The 19,764-nt window shown below is 40.1% G+C and overlaps 1 protein-coding gene across 1 annotated transcript; it reads right to left on the bottom strand.

The window, feature by feature from the left end:
* Window positions 1-3,174: 3,174 nt before the first annotated feature.
* On the bottom strand, window positions 3,175-19,398 carry LOC136445975 (cytoplasmic dynein 2 intermediate chain 1-like). The gene is made up of 29 exons (XM_066444234.1): window positions 19,142-19,398; window positions 18,447-18,500; window positions 18,250-18,319; window positions 17,260-17,719; window positions 16,740-16,941; window positions 16,168-16,236; window positions 15,687-15,773; window positions 15,476-15,550; window positions 15,048-15,149; window positions 14,227-14,475; window positions 12,681-12,792; window positions 11,828-11,919; window positions 11,105-11,231; window positions 10,696-10,772; window positions 10,406-10,491; window positions 10,068-10,143; window positions 9,620-9,728; window positions 9,162-9,278; window positions 8,808-8,866; window positions 8,273-8,324; window positions 7,989-8,055; window positions 7,461-7,548; window positions 6,677-6,743; window positions 6,427-6,485; window positions 6,148-6,193; window positions 5,455-5,582; window positions 5,152-5,198; window positions 4,662-4,731; window positions 3,175-4,254 (listed from the first exon to the last, which is right to left on the bottom strand). The coding sequence occupies exons 1-29, from the start codon at window positions 19,166-19,168 to the stop codon at window positions 4,132-4,134; spliced, it is 2,997 nt and encodes a 998-aa protein (XP_066300331.1). The 5' UTR covers window positions 19,169-19,398; the 3' UTR covers window positions 3,175-4,131.
* Window positions 19,399-19,764: the final 366 nt, after the last annotated feature.

Below are 19,764 nucleotides of genomic sequence, written 5' to 3'. Positions count from 1 at the left end.
CTGACCAAGGACACTGAGAGTAAAAAGATCAAGGAGGTTAAGCTCTAAAAAGAGGAAAGACCACTTGGCGATGTAAATTGTAATGAAAAGGTTGGACAAAGGGTCACGTAGGGTCATGTGTAGATAATAGAGTTCCGTTGTCCGACAAGCCGTCCAGGGGTGGCAGACTGGGTACATGACAATAGACTCACCACCAGACGCAAGCCGATACTGGAGAAAAAATGGGAGCCGGCAAAACACAGTAGCAAAGAGAAAACCTGTAACCAAGGATAATGTCCTTGCTCGGCTTGCTGTAACTAATAAATAAAGTACTTCATGCTTTCACTGCATTCACAATATAAGTTAAACCTTTACTCTAAAGAAGTTGAACATATACTAGACTACTAGACTAGCGCGTACATGGCAACAGCCAAGGAGGTTTTATCAAGCCTCCTTCAACATGCATGTGTATGTTTGTAAATATGTCTTTGTGATCTGTGCGTAGCCTATTTGGGCAAAATGTACAATAAAGGTATTCATTCATTCATTCATTCATTCATTCAATAATGATAAGTCCAGATAGATGTGGATGTATTACGCTAGTTTAGGAGCCTGATTTCACTTTTGTATGCATTGTATAACGTTACCCGTCATGTTATCCACTTGCAATTAGCTATATGACCCTATATAGCCTTCGGGCATGGCCTTGCCATAAAGATTTGTGCATGTGTCTTCTCGTTTCTTTAATTAGAAAACCTCATTTTGTCTCCATACTGTACCAGCATTATACGTTGTGTTCTATGATCTTCTATATTTCTTGTAAGGAATTAGTAGTTACTTTTGATTTTCTCTGTTATGTTTCGTGCTACATTTAACAATTTAGATTATTAGGAAGAGTATTGTAAACCCCACCGAGGAGCCTGCTACGGGGCTACAAACCACTTGCAGACCTTCCATATTAAGCTCTTCAAACACAGTCACACATTATACCGCATAGACACACTGTGTCTGGAATTATGCCGCATTCTTGCATAAGTAGAACAAACAAATATCTTCCGTCGGAATGCTGCCGCCGCCCGACCACATGCGGCCGCGGAAATGTCTCTTTTGTTTCATCCTAAATACCGCGTTACATCTTCATCATATCCCCATCAGTGCGTCTGTTCTGCGGTGTGAAAAAGTCATTAAGACAGAGAGTATTTAATGGCAAGGTTTTGCATGTGAGCGGAAAAAGAGATGTTCTACAGAGATGTAGATCTGAGTTTATAATCATAAAGGAAAGTCTATCAACGTTTATTTCCCCGGGGTGCCGTCATCGGTCTTCATCTTCCCTCGGCTTGGCAGGCTGAGGAACCCCGACTAGGGAGTCAGGTTTCTCCGGTATTGGTAGGTTGGTTGGTTGGTCGGTTGGTTAATTCTTTTTTTATATCACTGAGCTGTTAGGAAGTTACAAATGGCCTTATAGCCAATGCAGGGAGTTCTTCAAAGTCATAGTTCTTCTTTCTGTGTCTTCAAATAAAAAGAATGAAACGCGCAACCCAAGGAATACGCACAAAAGTTCTGGAAAGTGTAAAGACTAGAAATTAATGGAAGGAAGGAAGGAAGGAAGGAAAGAAGGAAGGAAGGAAGGAAGGAATGAAGGAAGGAAGGAAGGAAGGAAGGAAGCTACTGTCTGTACATCAAGGTGGATATAAACACATGGAAAGCAAACAATAGCCCTACGTCTGCTTGGAGATTACCAGGAGACTTCCCCGCCGGACGGAATGTGTGAACACACCGGGAGAGCGGCACCCTGCTGGGGGCGTGAGGACAGCCGCGAGCCGGGGGATAACTCAACTATCCTCCAAGCAGAGGTCTTGGTGGCACCCCGATCGAAACCTCTGCTTGGAGAATATAAGATCATATAACTCAACCGCATCTTCAAGCAGATGTACCGATTTTTTCTATTCATCACGTACTCTTTGTGTACATCTTGTAAGACGAAAATTGCTTCAAAATGGGTCTATATCTCAACTACATTAAAGGAACGTTGTGCAGATTTTTCAAATCGTTGTAGTTTTTTCAATGAATGTGTTTCTAATCCAAGAAGCCATACTCACAAATGGTGTGGATACAAATTTTAAGTAGGTAAACAAAAAGGGAAAAACACAAAGAGACTAGACCCAATATCTGCTTGAAAATTTATTAATCTACCAACTTGTTTTCTCGGACCGGAGACTATTAAGAATAGCAAGCAAATGATTTCTTTTTTTCCTAGCTAAAAATCAGTGCCTATTATGTAAACCACAAATCCCCTTTGACGAAGCGTAATTTACATTCCTACCAGGACTAACGGAATGAGCCGCCTGCCATCTGTCATGCCGGGGACGCGGGAGTAGCCTCGGATCTCGGACGTCCTATGTACATTTCTCTAAACGCGCATTAGGCTAGCTAGGATTTACCCACTTATGTCTATCTATTGCATATTGAAGAAGCTTAAAATCTTTCTTTAAGGAAGATGGTAGTAAACTAGCTACAATATCTAAAAGATGATTGACTATTCGCGTAGACAAATGAGCCTGTTTGCGACTGTGTGTCCTCAAGCGGGTTCACCAGGCAGACATTGTATTCTCCAAGCAGATGTGCGACTTGTTCTCATTCGTTTAAAAGTATGCTTTATACCCATGTAACACCTAAAGAACATTTTAGTACTTAATATATATCGTTCAATATAATTTGTGTACGTCTTTCCTCGCGTTTTAAGGCCTCCCCGGGTTCCACAATGGAGCAAACTGTACCACATACAATGCGATAAACTTCTTGAAGGTTTAGCCTTTAGTCTTCCTTTTTGTAAAACAAAACGGGCCAAACGAAACGCCTATAACACTGGCGTTTCCTAGCGTCTCCGTCCCCAAACGAGGTGAATTAGCGCACTCTAGCGGAACAGATTAGCAATGCAGTTTTAGGGGACAAAGCCTGCACAACACACGGATACTGATATATATGGCAACATTGGCAACTCAGATCCACTTTTGTGGGTCAAACTTTTTCAAGGATTTCCCCCTAAGGATAACTTATATGTGCTGTCTTGTTTTCGACCAATGCGTTTAGCCATCATAGTTTACAAGTAATGAATACTGTTCTATCTATTTCAAGCTATATTCTATCAAACAAAATCTTACTTCTTTACATCTAAAATTTTAAATGATAAAACTCTTTGTACAACTCATAAGGCTTTATTTAAAGTGCACACTCTGTTCAAACACAAATCTGTACATCTTGTTTCAGTGTGAAAATAATAAACACATCTCCTCTCTATCAATATCGTAATCATACAGAGATTACAAGTATGTACACCAGATATAATTTGTATACAACAGATTAATTTGTGAACACATATATGATATTTTACAACTCTTCTCCCAGCCGAGGGGCTTTGTAGAGGGCTAAACTATGTTTTACAGCACATGAAGAAAATATAAGCTGAGCGAACTTTTGACTGTCTACTGTATGTTTTGAATGACGAGTCACTTACTAATAAGATGCAGTTTGAACAGCCAATAAACTCGTTGGTACAACACAGATATCATTTTTGCCGGAGAACTATGCTTTAAGCTATTGAACACCAATTAACCTTCTCCTTGCTACCTATATTAAGCTTGTAACCGGTACAGACTTGTACTAAGTACTAAGTTCAGAATGTCTTTTTGTGCTGGAAAATATAAGTATGTAGTATGTGACTTCTGAAATGTTAACTTCAAATGTTTCATATATCAGCTTTCATGCTAGTGAACAGTTTCTTTTGCTTTTTAGACCAATCTGCTCCCTAACTGATATATGTTTCTTGCCAAAAGGCTACTTCAGCAAAAGTTATCAAGAAATCACTAATTCAGCTTTATCCATATCATACTACATAGAGCTTTAGCATCCTATACAGCAGCCTGATTCCCTGTCAACCTTTTTCTTGCTGGCTAAACCAGTGTAAAATTGTCCAAAGGCCACTTTAGCAGGAAGAAGATTGCAAGAAGCAGAGCCTTTAGCTACTAAACACTCCAGACTGCAGTTTGCAATATTTTAACCTTATATCTGACCATGTAACCAGTGAAGATGTGGCTCTGAAAAGCAGGTATCAGTTAACAGGTAACAATGAGAAGGTTGTATAAAGCAGAGTCTTTATCCAGTAAACACCCCAGACTGTAGCTTGTTCAGCAGTCGGTCCCGCTCGTCAGGTGAGCCGTGGGACAGGTCCTGGGCCAGCTGATGGACCTGGACAACGTTACTATCGGTACACACGACCTGGGGTGGGACAAAGACATGCAAATTTATCGTCAGGATTACCAATATTGTAATGAGATGTAAAAATGGGACTTCTGCTGCAGTGCCATAAAAAGCCGTTAAGGAGGTCCGTAATCAAATTTGTCCTGCATTTTGCCGAGCCTAGTCTCCTACCAAATATCATCCAGATCCGGCCACAACATTTTGAGTTATGCTCAGTCCACAAACACATCCTTCAAATGGCAAAATATAACGTTTTGGCGAAGGTAATAAAGAGAAGACTGAATTATGAAAAAGGAAATTTTAAAATAAGGAGACAATCATGCAAATAGAATTCCTGGGAAATAAACTCTTGGATAAGAAAATCGAGGGGGGGGGGGAGGAAAAAACACATCGATGGAAAGAAAGTGCTACGAGAGCAGCCGTACCATCTTGGGTGTGAACCCCTGGGCTCCTGCTGCTGGTCTGGGTGTGCCGGCCAGGGCACAGGTGGTCACTCTGGATAAGGTAAAAAATAATCAATCAATCAATCAATCCGTCAGTCAATCGACCAATTGATTGATTTATCAATCAATCCATCAGTCAGCAGGTCTGTCAATCAATCATTCAATCAATCACACTCCTACCAGTAGTGTGTAAATCAGAGAACAAGACTATAAGACCACACAGTCACACACTATGGGTAGATGAGACACACACACAAACATACATACATACATACACACAGATAAACCACACACATACATACACTCATACATGCAGTGTGACGCATACTATGTGACACACACACACACACAGTACAGCTAGACACACACACGTACGCACACACAAACATACACACACACACACACGTACGAACATAATGTCATACAGTCATAGCACATGCACTATAGCTAGAGTTACTGATCAATCCCTTACCGTCCTCCATCTGGAAGTTGCTCAGAAATGACAGGGCTGCTGTCATCCTGGGAAATAAATCAAGAAATGTATCTTCATTCAGTTTTAGCAGCTGTAAATGCAGTTAAGTTGGAATGGTTTTTATTTCGCGGTAGGAAGAAAATGGAGTGTTTGCCATGGTTTTAAGTTCACATTTGAAACAATAGTAGTGCTACGGTCATAGGTGGGCAAAAAGTTTCGCGGTGGTTTTAAGTTTGGGCTAAAGTTTTCACCTCAAAAACTGTGAACATAAAACCACCGCAGACATTTCTGCATTTACAGTACCTGCAGTAGGTCCCAGACACGGACACGACTCTCGTCAACAGTGTAAAAGACGGCGGGCCGGCTCCTCGACCAGAGGACGCGGCACGGCTGCCTGGCCGCCGCGTCATGCCACGTCATCAGGGGAACATCTGTATACACAGCAAAACTTTCTTATAAAAAAATGTAACTAGATCATATCTTCATTCAAAAACTCTGAATTCAATGATGGGGACACTTTGCTGTAGCATCATTCCACGTCATCAGTGGAACCTCTGGAACAGTAAAATACTTTTAAAATAGTTACTCTACTAGTAACAACATGGGACTACTACGGCAACTGTAGTATTGAAATGTTTTGTTTGGATCAGAGTGGCACCCAGCTACCCCATTATTCAATGTCATCAGTGGTACCTCTGGTAACACAGCAAAACACTAATTATAATCATTATGGCACAATTTTACTGGGAAACAACCGGGGACTAATACAACATTACTATACAGTGCTGTGAGGTTATCACTGGAAATTTTAGCTAGTTTATAGGGGCTTCCATCCTCTACTTTAGTTGTTAAGGGGGTATGTGTGTGGGAGCCCCGGTAAACTAGGTTTGGTACAGATCTAGGGTCACATTTCCAAACCGTAGCCCGGGCGGGCAGTTTGTGAAATGTGACCCTAGCATAATACGAATACAGATTGAAAATGATATTCATTGTTACCTGAATCTGTGTTGTACAATCGAACACTGCCGTCACCACAGACCACCTGTCCAGGAAAAAATATGGACTTAAAACACAGAAATACATGCTTCATATGCAAGCACACTAGACCCACAACCCTTTTGTCCTTCAAACAGGAAAAAAACAACTTCTTTGAGAAAAAGTGATCTTGATCTAATTCTAGCTTGCTTAAGATGTAATCTTCCACTCCAGGAGACAAGACAGAAGCTATGTACATGACATGTATAGTGATTCACTTTCTTAACACCTTTGACTCACCAAGAAGTAGTCAAATCCAAAAGGGCAGAAGTCCATGGCTGCCACTTCTGTCACTGTCTCTGTTGAAAAAAATGAGAGAAAAGTCATCAACAAGCACGGCAAAAAAACAAGACTTCCTGTTGATTAAAAGTTATGAGCTACTGCATTAAAACTCACTGCAAAACATTACAATTTCTCAGCATTAAGGCAAAAATTTGAGAAAAATACAGGGTTGTGTACTCAAGAAATTTAGACAATTTACTTTTCTCACCTTGTTCTGTTGTGTAGAGTCCAGGCAGGGCTCTGCCCCCATGTCGAACCATGTGCAAAATGTAGCCCTTGAAACAGAAAAAAAAAATTATAAGGAATCACAAAACACAATTCATGTTTAGTGTTGATTTGATTTTCTGTGAATCCTTTCTGGTACATGTATCCTGCCATGCCAGGCACACCGCCTGTATATGTCAAGCAACGACCCTGGCGTACCGGCCTGCCATCCATCCTTCTCAAGTTGCATTAGCAGGCCAGATACTCCCCCTCCTGTTTTTGGAGGTAAAGTTACCAGTCAATCACGTTGCCTCTTGACCTTGGGTGGCAACATGATTGGCTAGGTCAGCAGCCAATCATGTCACCAGCTAAAGTCAAGAGGCAACGTGATTGGCTTCTGAAGGCTGGCCAGCTCCAAACACAGTGTTAAGGATAGATCACAGGCAGGTACGCCAGGGCAATTACCTGACATATACAAGCAGTGGGCCTGGCATGAGAGGATGGCATATAAGAAGAAATTATGTCACAAAGTTTAGGTAGATTCTATGCAATATGATATACTGAGAGAGAACTTAATTGCACTGCTGTAATAAAACTAACAGTTGTAACAGGTACGGTGTATGACAAGTTGTATATACATGGCAGTTGAACTACATTGTATTGCTTATATCTGACAATTTTGAAGGACTAGTCTGCATGAAGAATGACAGTAATGACAATCTAACTATGCATAGTCTAATACTCTTAGACAACAACATTATGTGAATGTGTGTTGTTTGTAAACCCACCATATCAGTTCCTATGAAGAAGTGGTTTGGGTCGGTCAGGTGAAGCTGCAGACAGCGAGCAGACATCGGGCCGGTCACGTTCGCTTTCCTGAAATATGTCAAGATATTTCAAGTTTTACATCTGTGAATAGTGTCATCGTGTTGGTAAATCAGTGGACACACAACCTATACATAATCACCTTGGAAGGTGACAGATGGTCACCAAACGTTGGAAGGTGATTATGTAACTGGTTGTGTGTAAAGAGCTTTGTTATCAAGACATTTCAAGTATATAGTATTTGTGTGATGATACAAGTTTCTCATCAGTGTACTTGACATCAAGATTATCAGAAATTAGAAAAATGATTAATTGAAAAGGACCCATCATTTTTCAGCAGGCATGTAAATATCATATAAAGGTTTCAAACATGCTCAATATGTATCTTAATTGGCCTTAGACTTTTCTTATAAGGATGAGCTAACTTTTTGTGCCTATCTTCCCTTGGACAAAGTAAGTATAATGTAAGACATATATGAGGACAGACTTACCTGGAGAGTTTCTGTAGGTTGAAGGAGGAACTTTTTACTATCTTGATGAGACCACCTGGTGTGAGACCTAAACAGGGTGTCAGAAGGGTCTAAGGTTAAGCAATCAGACAAATATGCACACCTTTCGGTACCAATATAGCAAATTGCATTGTAGATAAAATCGTCATTACTGAATGCAGTTTGTAAAAGAAATAGTGTACTACAGTCTAATCGTTTTAACTTAAAATTACAATCTATTTTTCCAACATAAAGTATCATGTGAATTACTTAATGACTTGTCTTACCCAGGTCAGTTTCTGAGGCATCGAGGCTTGATCTGGAAACTTCTATCACAGTCTGAAAAATTTAAGACAAAGGACAAAAGTTACAAGAAACATATTGAATAAACTGTTTATAACTTGTCAGTATCTTTATTCAAAAAGCATAACTACATTCCCTATATGGCCTAAATCCCTTGGCCTTGCTATCAAAACTCCTGGCCTGCCTGACAGTGTATGATCTGTTGCATATTAGTTACGCTGTTCCAAGGCACCATTTTGGTCACGTTTGGTGTAGCATGAGGCAATTAGGTTAGGAGATCAGTCACAAAATAAGCACATTCTTAACTTCATGATCTGGTATTTTGGACCTGTACCTAATTAATTTTTACGGTACGGTACCGGTACCGTACATTAGCCTGGGTGCCATTCTATTTCTAGAACTAGGTATAAAGTTCTGCATTACGTTTTGTATACATAAGTATGCGAACTGTTAATGAAGCTTTTGTGCTTATAAATATAATGCCTATTGATATCAGGGGACCTGTAAGCAGACACATACCCAGAAGATGATGGCTCCGCCCTCGTCCATGGAGGCCAGCTGGAAGGACAGGCCTCCACCTGGGGGGCAAAGGTCACTTAGGGTCAAACAGACTGTGGCACAAAGGTTGGGGTCAAACTGTCTATTGCACAAAGGTTACAAAGTCACTCTGGACCTGTTGCAGACTTATTTGGAGCAGGATGTCTTGATGATTGCACTCCTTTAGACAGAAAAAGAAGAACTCATAGAGGGAAGCATGGATTCTGTAAGAAGTAATGTCAAGCTTCCAATCCAGCACCTTTTTAAGCAATCAGCTATATGTTAGAGAATACACAAGTTCAGAAATTGCACAATTAGAGAATACAAACTTCTCACCATGGGCTGTTTGGGTTTTCTCCGCGGAGGCTGCAGCCCGGTGACTCTCCTCCACGGAAACTACGGGAACTAGCGAGTTTACTGCTCCGTGGTGGCTCTCTGTACCAAATACTCCATCTGTAAACCATCAATCAATCAATCAATAAATCAATCAATTACAACTCAGAGGTAACAACAAATAACATGAACACGGACATATTTTTGTGGTTTTTCTTGTTTAGCATATTGAATACTCAAAGTCTGCTTTTTCCGGAGTGTGTTCCTTGATCTTTTTCCCTTTTTTTTCATTTTGACACTTAACAGCTAATTGTTTCAGGCAGGCAAAAATTAACAGGTTGGGCTTAGTTGGCCAGATGGAATAGAAGCTCATAGTGCCAAGGAAACTCTGCTGCTGATTTTAGTCAAAGTAAATATACAAAACTAATGATAGAAGAAATCCAAGAAGTTGCTGCCCTTACCTGTGGTGTAAGTAGGAGATCTGATGAGCCACTCGTCCTCCCCAACCTTGTACACAAAGTGCATGGAGAAGAGTTCTCTCAAGTCCCACACCACTACTGAGCCATGGTCCTGTAAATGTGATATAAAATGATAGTACATGTCAGATAGTATAGACAGCTCATAAAAATGTAGGCCCCACACCACTTTTCAGCCATGATTCAGTAACATACAACATAGATCATGTGTTAAACAGAAACATACTATATTATTACATGAAAATGTTTTGTTGTAGTTTTAGATATGATAAAATAAAAAAATAGATAGAAAAAATGCTCCATGGCTGATACAATGCTTTGTCTTACAAGGAAGAATCAATGCAACCCTTTCCAGTGAACCCTGGTCTCTGTTCTGAATCTAATGACCAAAAGTGTGCAAATATCCGTGCATACTGTACAGTGTATAACTCACCGTCCCAGCGAAGGCCAGAGTGGGTCTGGTGGGGCTGAAGCAGCAGCAGGTTGGGGTTCCCTCACACATCAGTACTCTGTAGTAGATATCAAGAATACATATCACAGGTTAACCACAACTCAGCTGCATGTCTAGAAATGTACACCTACTAATTTCAAAAAATACAGAACCCAACATATTGCACATTGATGTGCAAAGGTAAGAAATGCTTTAGGGTTTTTATCAAAATTATGAAAATTACAATGACCGACTCTAACTCTAAGTAGACTATGGGATGGTCTAATGGTTATACAATCATATAATAGATAGTTTATTAGATAAAATGTAATCAACCTTACTTCTGTATTCTGGAAGGTTCAGTAATGTTCCACAGGCACACCAGGCCCCGCCTGGCAACCGTTGCCGGGACATTTCCACTGGAGCCCTGGAGTGGAAGGAAAACAGGTGGATCAATGAATATGAGGACAGATACTAACATCCCACTAGGTAACCAACAGGTCTCCCATTGGAGTTTCAGATACAAAGGTGATTGAGCTGAGCAGGTAGACTCAAGGCCAGGTGTAGCAGCTGGGGCTGTTTGGGTCAGGGTTAGGAGGTCAGGGGTTAAAGTTGAACAAAAGTGACTGACCTGTGCAGGTAAACTGAAGGCCAGTAGCAGCAGTTGTGGTTGGGTGGGGGAGAAACTCGCACTCACTACATGCCGACCTAAAATATAGCAAGTAACTGTACTCAATAAAAAGTGAAGGAGACTATTACTATTATATCAATCCAAGTTGTTCAAGTTATTTCATGCATTGCTGTTATTATCATTCATAACTTTTCAGCATACTTGTGATGTCTTGTCCGCGTTCTGTAAAACCCTTCGCCACAATATGTCCTTTCCAAACTGATCAACCGATATGTACATAACAACAAAATGGAAAAAAAAGACTGGGTGTGGAATCAAATCCATATACTGTTACATTAGAGAATGTTTATGAATCAAAACACCAGACCAACAAACAAGGAAGCAAACAGACAAAAAAGTGTTGACTCACCAGCCAGTAGTTGTTGTGATGTTACCAGGGTGACCATATTGTCGCTAAAGGCCATGTTGGAATGAGTGGACCGTTTGGGTTCAGCTGTTCTACTGGCTAAATCCTCCTCCAACAACACTGCTACAACCTGTAGAAAAGATAGAGAAATTTGAATGTTCTAGATCGTTCAGACACCTGTAACTGGCATATACATTGTAACCTTAAGGCAGACCATGGAAGCTTTTCATACGTTCCTTCAGAGATAGTTGGTATGCTTTTTGATTGAATTAATAACTGAACGAGTTACAAATAAATTTTCATGCTCTTGATCTGTTTCTTTACTTTCCTGTCTCTTTGTAACAGCTTGGCTTAAAAATATGTTTGAAATGTTTTTTTGAGGAAGTCATCAATGTTGGCCCATGGAAGAAGCGATGCATGAATTTGAAGTTGTGAAGTTTTCATAACTTTGAGCAATTCCAAAAGAAGGAAACAAATAATTATGAAGTGGAGTGGTCATCATTGTTTTGCTGCAAGTTTATGGATAAAGTTTAGTTTCTGCTACTGCTTGTTTGTTTGTTTGTTTTATTAGGATCTCCATTAGTGGTTTTCCATACACTATTCTTCCTGGAGTCCGAACATTAAAAGCAAATACAGAAACAAAACTTAATCAATAAATAAAGTAAGTAAAGTAAAGTAAACAAAAATAAGTGTAATAAAACTAAAGATAAAGAAAGACATGTGTACCTGGCAGGACCTGTTGAGGAAGTTTGTCAGCTTGACCGTGTCCACAGCTTTGGTCTCCTGGTCTTGATCAGTCCCTGATATACTCGAGTCATCTGGAAAATAAAAATGACTTGTATAATCAATGAATATCAAATTAAAAATATCTGCATGCATGATCATGTGGTTTGAGAGTAGTTAGCCAGGAGGCCACTAGGGTTCCAGCCTTAGTTATTGTCACTACTTTTATCAAAAGTGTTCTTTCTGCTCCATAGCTTTCTGTGAGTTAAGCCTAAAACGAAATAAATTTATCACTTCAATCTAGTCTTGTATTTCTAATCATATATCAGTAGGGTCCTATTCCTCCATGGAAAGGAGGATAATTATGTTATGAATTGTTAGATTTATGTTATTTTTTGCTTATGTTTTTGTTAACTGCGATGGACTCTGTGTTAATTTCTATCATTTCAGTATCGAGTTATGCTATGATTTGATATATACTTTCTATATGCAACCAATTACTATTTTGTCAGCATTTTGTTACTATTATTATTATTGTCTGATTTGTTATCATATTGTTATTGTTATCACTTACTACTATAATTATGTTATGAATTGTTAGATTTATGTTATTTTTTGTTAATCTAGATGGGGGAAGACCTTGACGTATAAGCCATCATGGCTTTTTCTCTTACCCCAGCACGTGTATTTTGTGTTCTATTCTTTTCAATTATGTACTACAAACTGATTTTAATATGTGCAAATATATCAAATCAAATCAAAGGGCCCATGAAATTCTGCACAGCAAAAGATTGAGTTTTTCCTTCCTGGACCAAGAACTACCTACAACTGTTAGAACTAAAAGTTCAGTGCTGACCTCCACATGCGTTAAGCTGACTGGACGGATGCTGTGTCCACTTCTGTGTGATCTCCACTTCTTCTGTCTGGACTTCTCTGTCAATGTTGTCATCCCCACACTGGGTGTATGCCTGAAATGGAGAACAGGAAAAAAAAGGTTTTCGTTTGTATCTGATAGGTTTCAGTATAAACATCTACATGAAATTGAAAATTCATAGAATGCAAACCAGAGGGTCAGAATACTGATGCAAACAAAACAACCTAGAACTTACACATAATACTATAGATGATGAATGGTTTATTTATTGCACACACAATACAATCAGACCGTGACAGTCAACAGACTGAATTGCAGTCTGACTTTACAAAACGTACGAGTCATTAATTCGTAAAAGATAAATACATATTAAAAACAATGGAAGTTAAACGAGCGGCGTAGTGCTAAAGGCTGGGAATCAGCGTTATTTCGTTTGAGACAGAATGACATGTAGTAAAGCCATATACTAGTAAACAGATGGTAAAGTCAAGTATTGTTCATCAGACGGGTCATCTGAGGTATGGCGCTGTTTCTATAACGGTCAGTTCTACAGCGTTGAAGGTGCAGTTTGTTCGACGAACGCGTGCGTCGGCTGCTGATTGACTGTCTTACGGGTGGCAGGAAGTGGCGGTACAGTTCAGATGATAGCAGAGAGGTGGCAAAGTTCAGAGTCAGGTTGCTACGACGCGCCTGGAGAGTAGGTAGGTGCAGGATGGTACAGGCATCGGTGTAGCCGGAGTAGTCTGACCCCAGGATTATCCTGACGGCTCTTCTTTGAATTTTCTCAATCTTCTGACTCAATGCACTTGTGAGGCCAGAGTGCCAGACTGGGGCGGCATATTCCGTGACGGGACGTACATAACACACATACACTGAGACAAGGTCCTCTTTGGGAACATGAAAGTATTTCAGTCTCCGAAGTAGGTACAGCCGCTGGCTGGCACTGTTACAAATGTGGTCTACATGTGCATTCCACTTCAGGTCGGCCTGCAGGAGAACCCCCAGAATTCTCATCACCTGCACCTGTTTCAGTTCGATGTTGTTAAGGTAGAGGGGGGGAGGGATTGATGCGACCTTGCTGAACTGGATGTGCATGACCTTGCATTTACCGGGATGTAGGACCATTTGCTGATCATGGGACCATTTGTCGAGGTCCGTTAAGTCACGCTGCAAGTTTGACGTAGCCGTGGGCGGATTACGAATGCAGGATATAGATGCAGGAATGCTAGCCACTATCAAAACTGGACATTCTGCTGCAGTTGAACATCTTAGGAAAACTGCCCAGTGGCCCAAAATCTAATCATTCCTTCATTTTACAAACAACTACCGACATGCCAAATATCATTCATAAACACCCATCCACAACTTTTTGAGTACTGTTATGCTGTTCACAGACACACAAACATACATACATACATGAACACACACACACACACACATGCACAAACACATCACATGCACACACACACACACACCTCAAAACATAACCGTTTTTGTAAAGGTAATGAACAACTGCCGGTGTTCATACCTGCTGTGTGTTTGAGCTGCCAAAGCTGCGGATGTACAGCTCATACTCCGTCAGCGGCGGGATGTCTAGAATATCGTGTCCGATGAAATCCAGCTCCAACAGTCTCATCAGCTCTTTCCCGCGCTTCGATGTCTTCGTCGCGACCTTCTTGCTGACCTGGCGCTGCTTGGCGGCCACGAAGTTGATGAAGGTGCGACCTTTGCCCGTCGTAGGTCGTGAGTTGGAGGTACTGGAGTCTGAGTACGCACCCTGGCAATGTGGGTGAGGGGGCAAATATGGGAATTGGGAATACATTTTGATAATCAACTTCAAATAGATTTGAATACGGTATTACCTCAATCAAGTTTCAGTAATTCAATGTACAGCTGTATAAACTAGTTCAAAATTACAGGTGTAAGTTTGGTTCAGTTTGTACATCTACTGGATGTACAATTAAGATGTAATTAAAAGTAACAATTTTTTTCTGAGGTCTATATCTGATTATCTTTCTTTCAGTCATAATGTTAAAATCTTCCTCAAATTCTTTAAGAGTTCGTTGTCAGTTCTTAACTCCCGGAATTGGTGAGCTCTAGATCTGGCAAAATTCTTGGAGTCATTACATACAGGCCAATGCCTTCCCTCCCATCCCTCAGAATCAGTGTCTTCACAAATCTATGACTTACAAGTAATTAACAGAAAGACATGCAAGATGATAGCATGAGATCCAAACCTATCGTAGCTGACGAGTCTCCTTCTTTCTCTTCACTGAGACAACGCAGCTATCAATTGATATACAGTATAAAGGTTTGGATACCAGGCTATCAAAAAGAGTTGTTTCTTACAGAGCTGTCCTTGCCGTCCTCCTGTCCAACAAGAGGAGACGGGGAAATGGTGGCGTTCTCCTGGTTCATGGCTTCCATGATTGCACGTACCTCCGACGGTCTCTGTGGGAAAAAACATTTTAGTGTTAAGTAATAATCATAAACCTAAATCCAGTCTTTTCACTACAAGGAAAAGTGTATATAATACATGTAGTATACAGAAAACAAATGTATACATTTGGTATCTTGTTGAGCAACAAGTTTCTGGATACTGATACGTTTATACCTCCCTAGTCCATCCCTTTCTCCTTATCCCTCCATGACTGCAGCTTCCCTTCCCCCTTCCTTCATTCCTTCCTTCCCTCTCTTCCTCCCTTACCTTCCTCCATCCATCCCTCCTTCCCTCCTCTAACCATTCTCTCCACCCCTCCCTCCCTTACTGTACTAACCACAGATGGTCCAGTTGCTTCCTCCTCTTCATCTTCATCATCTTCATCCTCTTCTTCAAAATCATCATCATAATCCTGAAAAATTCATATCAATTCAAAAGCTTGTTATTTACATCATTTAGAGATCTAGGAACAGAATGGAAACTTAGTAACATGCAGCAACATTTCTATCCAAGCATGGTTAAGATTGTGAAACTGAAAACTGCATTACCTCAAACTCATCATCATCATAGTCATGTGTGCTGCCACCTTCCGTGTTTTTTTCTGCTGGAGGCTCATTTTCTGGTTCCTCTGGTACCTGGTGGTGTGGAGAAACAGTGACAGACAAGGTTAGAGACTAAATCATGCATCTAATGTCAACTCAAATTTCAATGTCAAACATTCACTATTAGAATTCCACTAGATACCTTAAGATTGCCGTATTAACCTTTAGCACATTTACGTAGCCGTTTGGCACCCCATTCCCTATTGGTTACAGAGTTAGGCAGCAGGAAGAAGGTTAAAATTATGGTGTTATGGAGGCCTTCTCAAGAATGTCTTCTCAAGAATACCTGGATATCTGAAGTGTGCATACCTCAGGGATTAGATTCACAGTCATTTTGATATTACACTCACATTGATGCAGTAATTGATTCAATAGTGACAATACCAGATCTTTTTCTTTTGCATTTGGAAAATCAACATTAACTCACCTCTGCTTCTGGTGCTGCAACCTCTTCCCTTCTCCTACCATGTCTGTCTTCTCTGTGACGACTTTCACCCTAAATCACAAACAGAACAACACACATTTGATATGCTTAAATGTGAATACAATGATTATTCTATTATCTCTATTGCTTCAAGAATATACATTATAATTGATAATAAACTCACTCAGGTTGGGTAAAAAATAATTAACTAAGACAGGCCTGAAGAAACAGCCAAAAGAGAAATACTGCAGCTGTAGACGTGAGAACACTAATGACCAACTGGACAGAACAGCACACAGCAGACATATTCTCCAAGCATACATTATATTAAGCTAACTGTTAGGTTTCTTTTTGTAAGCCAGCGAGCCAAACAAAAAGAAAACACATATATATATAGAAAGCCCCACAAAACTCAATAGATCGATGCAAAAAAAAAAGAAGCCGGAGCCTAACCTCTGCTTGGAGCGTATGTCTGTTGTGTGCTATTCTTGAGAGACAGAGACACTCATCAATGGGATATGCTTGTAGTAAGAGGCTAAGGTGTAAGAGGAAAGAAGACATTGAAGATGTCTTACCTCATCCCTGCCTTCCCTTCTCTCCTCCTTACTCCTCCTGTCCTTATGTCTCCTCTCCCCATCCTCCCCCTCCTCCTCTCGATCCCTCCTGCCATGCTCCTTATCTCTGTGCTCCCTCTTCTTCTCCCGAGGTTCCTTAGAGCGATGCTCCTTCCTCTTGTCTCTGCTGTCTTCAGAACCCTGTCTGCTGCCATCTCTTGACCTGGAAGGTTTGAAATAGTACCATTAATTAAGTTCATCTGTGTTTTAAGTAAAAATCTGAAGGAATAAACTATCATCCAACATGACAAAGAGAGTTGTTCTTTTTAAAGTGAATGACGCTAGTTTAACTTTAGTTCTTGAAATGTTTCTGAGTAACTTTTCAGTAATTCTTGCTCGCATGGTAAAAAATTTAGCCAATTTGATATTTGACTTTGTGCCTCACAAGGCAATGTGCAGCTGCATTTAATTTTGAGTCTCTAGACTTATATCTATTAAATCTTGGTTCTTCCGGGAGGTTGGGCAACCTTACAAAACTCACCCGTCTCTCTCTCTTTCTTTCCTCTCCTTCCTACGACGTTCTCTGTCCTCATCCTTGTCTCTCTTATCTCTGTCCCTATCTCTGTCCCTGTGCTCCCCTGAACGATGCTTCTTTGTCCTGTCTTCATCCTCATCCCGATGTTCCTTAGACCTGTGCTTCCTGTCTTCTCTATCTTCTCGATGCTCCTTAGATCTGTGCTTTCTGTGTCTTTCGTCATCATCTCCTCTCTCATCTTTAGAGAGATGCTTTCTTGGTCTCTCTTCATCTTCTCTTTCTTCCTTAGACCGGTGCTTTCTTGGTCGTTCTTCCTCGGCTTCTTTGTGTTCTTTAGAGCGATGTTTCCTGTCATCCTCAGCATCTCTGGACCTGTGCTCCTTGGATCGGTGCTTGCGATGCCTGTCATCGTCATCTCTGGGCTCCTCAGAACGATGCTTTCTACGTCTGTCATCGTCTTTGTCATCTGTTCAGAAAAGGGATACAAGAAGAGATTGTGAGTCATATTCATATTCATAATCATATACATGTACATGTAGTGAGAAAAGGATCAGCAACAGAATTGAATTGAATAAAGAGGGGAGCTATATGCTAATAATATTATTTGCACAGTGACATGAGTGAATAATTACCTTCCTATTTGCTATTGCACTGTACATACTAATTGCTTGTGGCAGATATCTGCACTTGTAGTTGTAAGTAAAAATTACCATGAGCTGGTCCATGTATTGTTTGAAAATCACTTTTTTTAATTCAGATAGAAGAATTCAGGCCACTACTAGTAAGTGTTTAGAAATTGTTGAAAAGCTCTCTGCTACATTTCAGCTCAGAAAGTAGAGGAAACTTGCCACTAAGCATCCTAAACAAGTAGTTTCTATAAGAAGTTAAAAATACAATAATCTTAATACAGTCCTGGACTCCATGACTGTTCAACAACCTTCCTTTTCAACATTGATGTAACGTCGTCTAAGGAAGATTAAGGAACAGGACACTTACGGTTCCTGCTGCTTTTCTTCTCTCTGTTGTCTCTCTCTCCATCCTTCGATCTGCGTTCTCGCTTGGCCTCCTGTTACAGTACAGAACCAACATGAATACAAACTGTCATAGACTAAGTCAGCACAACATGTCCTAGCCTCTACCAGTGAAACAAACATCTAAAGTTTTTGTATAAATTACAAAGTTTAGATTCTAACCTTCAGTGACTGCTGCAGCTCATCAGCCTTCCATGTATCTTCCTTGGAACGAGGCTGCAGAAAAATACAGAACGACATTGTTGGACAAATCTTTCTCCTTTCTCATCTTGATAGTTAATTTTCAATATCAAGTTATGTTCCTATCTTGACTATGATTACACTTCTCAGAGTCAGACTATGAACATTTTTCCAAGTGCCAAATATGGGGCTTGTCATATCATCTGTTATACTATCATTATCAAGGGGATAACAATTCAAGAAAAATGATTAGTTACTAATACATCGTCTAACTTGAGTATATTCTTGACAGGTGTATAACAGCTACTACACAGGTGCACAGGTGTATTTCAGATGCACAGGTGTATATTACTTCTTAGGTGTCAATGACATGAGACGTTTAAGTTTCACATTCATTTACAGTAACTTCCACTTTAATGAATTCTTAAGACAGTCGTTGGCAGGTTTTGTGAGACAGTTCTAGCAACAACCTTAAAAAGTACATACACAACAAAAAAGTTTGAAGAGGTGTGAAAAATAAATTACCTTAAATAGTTTGACTTTGAAGTGCAAAGGGTGTCATAATTTGCTAAATCATAATAAATCAAACGCTAGCAAAATTGATTATCACAGAATATCAATCTGTCTAAATATTGATTTTAATTACTCCTATAGAAGAGAAAAATTGATATTTTTACCTTCCTATCGCGGTTGCTAGACGGCATCTTGTCTTTGATCCGTCACTCCAAAAACTCGCGAAGTAGCGCCCAAACTGGCGCCCAAACAGGCTACGAACTCACGTATAACCACCAGGAAACAATACAGCGTGCCACCGTACAGTCATTGTCCCAAAACCAGCCTTATCCCGGTTGTTTTTCGGCTGAGAAGAGAAGAAAACAGTTTTACGGGTGTCTGTGGAACTTTCACTGCTCAAAAATGGCTCAAATATGCGCTCTGACGCATGCGTACTTGTGACATCTTTAATTAGCTGACCAAGATAAAAACTGCCTGTAAAAATGTTTATTATGTTTTGGTAAAACAAGAAATTGCTATGAACAAACGGTGTATTTATCACTTTGTTTTTATTTATTACCCTAAAATAGTTAACTTTTGTCATAATCGGAGATATTTTGCTATACTAGCGGATCTTGTGATAATGTTTAATCAGGCGCAAATTTGTATGCAACAGCTAGCCTATTAGAATAGCAGAAACCATTTTTCTTTAGCGGGATATGGCAAATCGAACTACAATAAGATACCGTTGTTTGGTGAATAAGTAAAGCTTTAAAATCAATTTGTATTCCAAATATCATATCAAGTA

Source organism: Branchiostoma lanceolatum, chromosome 12 (assembly GCF_035083965.1).
Source record: "Branchiostoma lanceolatum isolate klBraLanc5 chromosome 12, klBraLanc5.hap2, whole genome shotgun sequence".
Classification (NCBI taxonomy): domain Eukaryota; kingdom Metazoa; phylum Chordata; class Leptocardii; order Amphioxiformes; family Branchiostomatidae; genus Branchiostoma; species Branchiostoma lanceolatum.
Note: the sequence above shows the minus strand (reverse complement) of the source record. Positions and strands in the feature narration are given on the sequence as shown.

Excerpts from the sequence above, each read along its gene's own strand:
- LOC136445975 (XM_066444234.1), bottom strand. The coding sequence starts at position 19,168 with ATGCCGTCTAGCAACCGCGATAGGAAG. Across the intron at positions 16,942-17,259 it reads AAAGAAAGAGAGAGAGACGG|GTCAAGAGATGGCAGCAGAC; the intron begins GTGAGTTTTGTA and ends CAAACCTTCCAG. Across the intron at positions 15,551-15,686 it reads ATGATGATGATGAGTTTGAG|GATTATGATGATGATTTTGA; the intron begins GTAATGCAGTTT and ends TGAATTTTTCAG.